This window comes from Miscanthus floridulus, chromosome 6 (genome assembly GCF_019320115.1).
Source record: "Miscanthus floridulus cultivar M001 chromosome 6, ASM1932011v1, whole genome shotgun sequence".
Lineage (NCBI taxonomy): Eukaryota > Viridiplantae > Streptophyta > Magnoliopsida > Poales > Poaceae > Miscanthus > Miscanthus floridulus.
In genome coordinates, this window is record NC_089585.1 from 80,183,991 (window position 1) to 80,191,979 (window position 7,989).

The 7,989-nt window shown below is 46.9% G+C and overlaps 1 protein-coding gene across 2 annotated transcripts; it reads left to right on the top strand.

The window, feature by feature from the left end:
• The first annotated feature begins 211 nt into the window (after positions 1–211).
• LOC136456206 (uncharacterized) lies at positions 212–7,121 on the top strand. 2 transcript variants are annotated; one of them, XR_010759382.1, is made up of 3 exons: positions 212–910; positions 5,789–5,835; positions 6,778–7,121. XR_010759382.1 is itself a non-coding variant. In XM_066455992.1 (2 exons), exon 1 carries the CDS (start codon positions 233–235, stop codon positions 899–901), a length of 669 nt encoding a protein of 222 aa, XP_066312089.1. In that variant the 5' UTR covers positions 219–232; the 3' UTR covers positions 902–910; positions 6,778–7,121. The 2 variants fall into 2 exon arrangements, 1 of the variants encoding a protein (XP_066312089.1); XM_066455992.1 differs by lacking the exon at positions 5,789–5,835 and having other exon boundaries at positions 219–910.
• The last annotated feature ends 868 nt before the right edge of the window (positions 7,122–7,989 follow it).

Below are 7,989 nucleotides of genomic sequence, written 5' to 3' on the forward strand. Positions count from 1 at the left end.
TATATATATATATATATATATATATATATATATATATATATATATATATATATATATATATATAAACTGAAGTAGCACGGACGAAAAATTTGACATAAGCTAAGCTACTGCTACAAGCTGATCCTCCAACAGATCAACAGAGTCACTTCGCAAAAAAAAAAAAAAAAAAAAAAAAACAGAGTCCGTAGTTATACGATCTTTTACGTTTTTGCCACGCCATCCGCAGGCCACAATGCAGTTGGCCGAAGATCCAAAACTCCTGCTCCGTTTGACCCTTCGGCGCTCACGTTTGGATTTGGAGAAATCGTCATGCGATCACCCCCGACCCGATCATTTCAACGGCCCGACTCTCCCATTCCTCATTGTTCCGCTGCCCCCACACGTCTCTCCCGTTCCCCTCCGATCTCTCACCCGCGCAACTGAACCAGCGATGGCGCGCCTCCTCCTCGCCGCCCTCCTCGCGGCGTCGCTGCTGCTCCCGCTCGCCCGCCCGGAGGACTCCTCCTCCGCCATCTCGTCCCCGGCCACGGCCACCACCGCGTACGACGAGCTCGGCCTCCGGGGGTTCCCGCGGGGCCTGCTCCCGGCCAACGTTCGGGCCTACACGCTCGACGCCGGCTCCGGGGATTTCGCCGTCGACCTCCGCTCCAGCTGCCGCATCGTGCTGCCCGCGGGGAGCTACCTCGCCGCCTTCAGCGACCGCCTCACGGGCCACCTCGACGACCGTCGCATCTCGGGCCTCGACGGCATCCGCGTCAGGGCCTTCTTCCGCTGGTGGTCCATCACGGGGATCCGCGCCGACGGGGACCAGCTCGTCTTCGAGGTCGGCTCCGTCTCCGCCAAGTTCCCCGCCCGGGACTTCAACGCCAGCCTCGAGTGCCCCGCCCAGGCCGCTTCCTAAGTCAACGAGGTACTACTACTACGGGTGCTCAATACTTTGGGTTTCTAGCCTCACTTTTCATTGCCACTGGCTTTCATCCATAGAAGTATAGAACCTGAGAACGGGGCAGCATAAAAAGCAAGTAAAAGATAACCAAGCTACCATGGGTTTACGGACCTTATAGACATAGTCACATATAAAATCTCCTACCTTTATCTTGATCATCAGGTGCAAATTCCAATATTTGAATTCTTTTACCGGGGTCTACTCTGATTATTAGGATTTTCCACATGATCATTAGTTTCCACCTCCACATTAGGAGTTTCCGCATTGGGATTTTTAGCTTGAATAAAATTAGCACTTGAACCAACAGGCTTAAAGAAACAATGAATTATACCTTCTCTCTTCATATCACCTAATCAAAATTGACTATTTGAGATACAGATCAAGTGATTAGATTAAATAAACTATAAACAAGTGCTATTTAAAAAGAGGTTGTATTGTACTGTAAAGAAGAAAAGGCACAAATTGACAAAGACAGAGGGGGAAAAGGTGGAGGTGAAAGGCAGCATGCCTGGGGCCTGGACGTCTGGCCGTCTGGGCATGGCATCGGCAACGTCGACGTCGCGCGAACTCGCGATGACTCGGAGTTGGAGGCGGGGAGTCTCGCCATCTGTGGCTCGGCCTCTGCTCCCGCTCGTCCTGGCTGCTGGCTGCTGCGTGCGGAAGCAGAACAGATGAGGAGTCAAGGATTGCGGATGGAGTAGGAAGCGAGGCATCTTGTAGGCTAATTTGGTTGCATCTTAGTGGGCTGCAAGCACTTCTTGTTGTTGGGCTCCAATTGAGAGGGGCCAGCCCTTCATAACTTAACTAACAAGCACTGATATTTAAATAGATAATGAAGGATTAGTGGGATGTTGGGGGGTGCCAGGCCCCCCCAGCGCCCCCCCCTCTGTCCGCCCCTGCAGCGTCGATCATATTGCTCCTGTATATTTCTAATTTTGTATAGATTAAACGATCAGAACACATGTGCACAGTGTTGTTGTTTTCTCAGTTTATACAATTATACTATACTAGGGAAAATTGGCAAAAGCTAATCGTTTACTAAACACGATACCCAAACTAGCCATATCTGGAGAACATGGAACTCGTTGGGCCTTAGGTATGATTACTTCTTTATAATGGCAGTTACGAGTAGGATTACGGTGGCACAGACTGTTGTAGCGATTACAGATCTAGTTATGTTCGTAGCCTCTATCACTTATACTAGCTTCGCAATATAACTTGCAAGGATTATTGGATTACTTACCTGTTTAATTGTGTAGCTCAACATTTCATCATTTTTTGTTTCAGCACTGTACTGCTGCTATTTTTATTAGATCCTTACTGCACTTGTGAAGGCTAAAGATGTTTTGTGTTGCACAAAGCAATTGCTTGCTTTCTCAGTTTTTTTTAATAGAAGTTTAAGTAGCTTGTTCTCTTAGGTGTTGGTCTTTTATATTAAGAAGAAAAGGGGTATGAGAAACCCCAGACAACAAAGATAACACCTCAACACACCCTGACAGCCATAACAAGCCCACACACACTCACAAACACACCCAGACACACAGTCACAACAAGCCCCCGCACACACTCACAAACAAGGGGCGAACGACCAAGGAGCCAAACCATTAGGCAACACCATGTGTCGGGTTCATAAACCCGGGGGTCCCTCGGGGACCAGCTTCCACGCCAGGGCTCGGCCCAGGAGGACGGCCTTTTTCTCTTCTGGATCGGCCCGAGAGTCTAAATTCAACAGACCGGAGCACTCGCTTTAGGCCCTGGCCGCCTTCGGCCCATCTTTCCGACCGGAGCACTAGCTCAGGCTCAGGCCAACTCCAAATGGCCTCTCCGATCGGAGCGCTAGCGTCATGCCCCGGCCGCCTTCGCACGGCCTCCACTAGGAAAGCCTGACCCGAGGACCGCCTCCGACTCCGACCCCGTGTCTCCGACTGGGGTTCATAGAAAACCCTGCCCATCGCTATTCTCCGACTGGCGCGCCAGAACTGACTGGGGACATCCGACCGGGGACGCCCGCTCGGAAAGAACCAGAAGGCGTACGAAGGAAGGCAAGACGGGGCTCGCAAGTCAAACCACGGCACCAGAGACCATACCCTGCGGAACAGTACTTTACAACCACCCTGCCACAAATAGTATTGTAGGCGCCCACGTTTACCTCTACAGTATTGTAGGCGCCGGTCAAAACACCCGTACGGTAAGACCCCCATGTGCCTCTGGGCATCAACAGTATTGTGGGCGCTAGAATTCACCGTACCAGGTGAGCGTGGTAAAGCCATGCCCCCAGTCGGCAAGACAACATTTTTGCAGGTACCGACATCCTCCAGTCTTGAAGAAAGCAGCTCAACCTCCCACATGTACCTGACGTTCTGCAGCGACATCAACAGTATTGCGGGCGCCCACCATTGTCCCGTCCCCGTCGGCGTGGGCAACAAGGCTTAGAAACGTTCGTACTCTCTCTCCCTCTCACTTGTAAAGCCATCCCCTTCTATAAAAGGGGATGTGCTCCCTCCAAACACAGAGAGTGAACCCAAGTCGACTTCTTCAAGTTCAGGTTCATTAGATCGATAACTCGCAACCCCTCAAGCGCACGCTTGGACACTTTGTTCATAGCATAGCTCCTGTCGATCTCGGCCCTTCCGACCGGACCAATCGGACACCCCATCTCTCTCTCTTTCTCGTTTGTAACCCCACTACAGACTCCGAGCACCTGGGCTCAGGAATAAAGTCACCGACCGACCCACACTGGACGTAGGGCACGTTGCCTGAACCAGTATAAATCCTGTGTCATTGAGTACTAGGCCACCTTCGATCACAACGTACCGCAAAACTACAAATATTTACTAGTTGATCACTTTCTGTACCGACACCATGTATCAGATCAGTCAACAAGGTGATGCCCCTGGCATCCTCTAGACCCCATAATTTTGCTTCTTCGGAGACCGAAGCTAGGATGAACTGCAGATTAGGCGAAGCACCATCAAAGACACACCGATTCCTACGGATCCAAAGTGACAAGGCTCCAAGAATAATTAAGGAATTTAGATCCTGCCTATTCTGACCGTTGGCAATCTTGGCAGATTGGTGTTAGATGAGTGGTTGCGTTAGCGCATCGTGTTATGTAAACTGCAGACTAGGCGTCCAACTAGTACACACTTAAAGGCAGTTCCAGTGTAAAAATCGATTAGGGAAACTAAAGTTCGCTCTGCCCACAGAGATTTTTCTAGTCCTAGTGTGCACATCGCTTTCATTGGCCATATCAAACACTCGAACGGTACAATGTTGAAAGTTTGATTCTCAGGCCTCATGGTTCGGTTATTGCTCACACTAGAGCTGCTCTAAGGCTTCTGAAGCTGGCAACCCCTACTCCCATGATGATCATGCTTGCTTGATAGGAAAAATCTGGTCAGGAGAGGGTTAGGAGGTGGGCTGTGGGGTCAGATGTGTTGAGGAAGACATTGCTGTATCAACAGCCTCTGCAGCCATGTTTTGATTCCATGTTCTAGAAATGCAGGTGCGATGACTTCTCAATCTTCTGAACCCCAGCCCAGCATATTGTTCTTGCATTTAGGCAATGGTGAGAGGGCTTGGCTAGTGATCCTTAAGTTTCCCAAGTATTTGTCTCTGCCAATCTACCTTCCTAAGATCCATGTATTTTTGCCTCACATAGACATAATCACTGAGGCTTAGCACAGTAGCAAAAGGAAAAATCAGGCCTGACACTGACAGAGGTGGGTGCGTGCGGAAACACCATCCTGTGGTATAATATAGTGTGAATGCAACAGTATAACACTGCACATAATAGGCTAGTTGCTTGAGAACATTCTTGGATCCAGTAAAAAAACAGCGTTAACAGTTGCACTGATAGGAATTCTGGTACTTGAGGTGAGATCTTGGACAAAGATTCAGTCCTGTGTTCAGATTGGAAGTTAAGCAACCAGAGTTAGTCCATTTTTATCTCTAATAGTGAGCACAAATACCACTTATTAGTTATTACTCAAGTAACGCTATGATATCAACCTTTTCTTACAATGCTCTGATAAAGTTTTTCATATAGATGTATAATAAGACAGGGCAATATAACTGAGAACAAAAACTTGTGCTTTCAAGATGTTGATCCTTTTTTCTAAGGAAAATGTGATGTCAACACTCATCATACCATTGACAAAATGGTTAGTAATGCTGTGATGATGAAGGCCCATATTTCCTCTTGAACCGATTTGAACCCATACTACTAGTATAGAGATTAGTTCATTACACTGACAAATATACTCGTGATCAAATGCTCTGGTCCTTTACTTTCTAGTCTTGCAAGTTGCAACAAGGTGATGCTGGCTATTGAACACCAAATAGCTAAGTGGTGACTTTCCTGTGTAGTGAAATACTAATTATTTCAGGACTCAACTTTGTTTTTAGAAGATAAGATACAACAATCATCTGCACAGCATTTCTAGATTTTGGGCCTGAATGCAACCAGGGCCGGACTCACTGCCCAATGACCCTGGGTAGCCGCCTGGGCTCCTCAACAAACACGCAGTGGAACACAATGAAGTTTTTATGTTATCTGAAGGATTGAAAATATACTTTTTTCTATAGCAAATACACATCATACTTCAATTTGCCCGGGCTCTAAAGCTTTCGTGGGTCCGCTACTGAATGCAACTAATCTGGATATGCAGTGAGCTTTAGTTTGCGTGCTAGCTTTTACTAAGGGGGTGCATTTAGAGTGGCTTCATTTGCTCTTTTTTCGCCCCTTTTTTAAGAGTTATAAGGGTTCTCACCCAATCTCATTACATTATAAGTTTAGAAAGAACCAAGTTTGTTTTTTGTTTTTGTTTTTGCATGTAACAGAAACAATAAAGCAAAGCAAAGCAAGCTGGGTGGACTATTAAAGAAAGGTAACATCTTATTCAGCCAAGTCATCATTCCATACCCTGGGGCAAAGCAAGTGTGATGGCTTTGCAGGCTTCTGAACACCTGCCCAAGACATATTTTTGCATCCAGCCATTGGGACCCTGAATGGTTATCGCCATGGCTCCATAAGCTTCTCAACTTTGAGCAGTGAAATTATTAGCTTCCACAACTGATGCATGCCTTTCCACTGTAACTTCTGAAAGCACATATAATTTAGTAGGGAGTCAGAATTTTATTCTTAGCCATAAGAGTATAGAATATCAATTCTGTTGCATTGCTTTGTATATTACTTAGAATTATATGTATAGTTTTTAAGCTCTATGGATTGAGATCTTTTCAGCAGCGATGATGTGTTGTCCAGATTGATGCTTAGCCTGTTCATGTTTTCTTTTATCTTCTGTTCAAGATAGCCTGCACCACAAACATAGAGTCAATAGAACACCAGTACACCACCATTTCATGTTAGAAGGAAGAAGACATTTCACACTATTTATTACCCTATATCACAATTTAAAACTTCATGAACGATGTGTTTTTCATTTGATATAAGCAAAAAATTGAAGATTAACTTCACAAGTGATGCACGATACTTCTTGCCTAAAAATCAGACTGTACGTGGTGAGTTGGAAGTGGCCAGTGGGTGTATGTGGAAACAACTGGTGGTGTGCGAGGGATGAGATGCAATGCACGTAACATGTTATAGCTTGTCGATTGAAAACATCCTCAAATTCATGGACTGTCAAAACAGACGGTTGCTTAACAGTAGTGCTGGGGCGAATTTTGGTACTTGAGATATGGACATCTAGACTAAAAATCAGTCTGGCATCCAGATTTTAAGTTGATACAAGAACAATGCTGCTCATGGTCTTTTTAAATACCTTTTCTTACAATGGTTAATCTGGTGAAGGTGTCCATTTGTTTTCCAGGTATCCTGTCGCATGTTCCATGCTATTAGTATGTGACATCCTAAAAGGGCAGCTGAACTGGACGCCAAGCACATCAGCGTTTTTAATTTCAACTGTCTTTATTGTAATGTAATTGTATAAATTTAGGACAGACTGGATCGATAAAGGCACCTTTACAGGCCAAAAACCCGGGATCACGATAGTGGTTCTTGCATTTTATTAGGAATGCCCTACGTCATGGTTTGAAAATTGTGCTTGTATGTATCGTCCTTATTATTAAGAACAGTTGTATAAGACTACTTGGCATAAGAAGAAAATTGAGGTGCAAGACCCCTAGGTGCTGAATACAATTGTCTTTGTGAATAGTAGAAGTATCTTTGTTATTGCAGAAGCCTGTGTGTTATTGGCTTATTGCTGAACCTTATTGTGTGTTATTGCTGAACCTTGTGTGATATTCAGCCCTCAGCAGTCTCTGAGCTGTCGAGGCATCTTTTTTTAGAGTTATACGAGTTATGAAGATCCCCGATCCATATGCAACGCAACAATACTGGTTGAAGCGTTGACATGACAGCACACGCGGAGCATGACTGGTCCAAAGTCTTGCAAGTGCAGCGCCACACCAGGTAAACAAGTGATACAAACAGAAGCCACTACTCCCCATGGGAGTCCACTAGTACGTAGATAAAACTTGTAAAAAAGGCGACACGTGGGGCAAGATCTACATAAGTACAGAACATGTAAACTTTGTGTGCAGCTGGGAGCACGACCGGCTTCTCTTAAGCTGTTGAGGAATTGTGGCGTGCAGGTGCAGCTGGGAGCACCCCAACCGTTCGTCTGTACTGCACGCAGCGTCAGGTGGAGGGTGGCTGATGGGTGATGAGGCAGCAGTCCCCGGTCCGGTGGGTCAAGAGGCTGCCGCCTCGAGAGCTCGATGCAGCGAACCCAGCACATGTTGACATGTACACCGATGTACGTAAATGTTCACAACAAAAAGAATTGGCCAGTGTCGACGGGTATTTGATCCGTCCGTATTTTCGAGCGAGCCCTGCCCCTGTCGCTGCTGCGGTTCCCTGCCGGAGAGGTCGCGCGCCCATGCCGCCACCGATGCGACGGCCGATGGCAGCGTGTGCCGCGGTGTCGTGTGCGATGGCCAGCCACCCAGTGGCCGGCAGAGGAAATGCAGCCATGGAATGGAATGGAGCGCCAGGCGGGCCGATGGTGGTGTCCGACGCC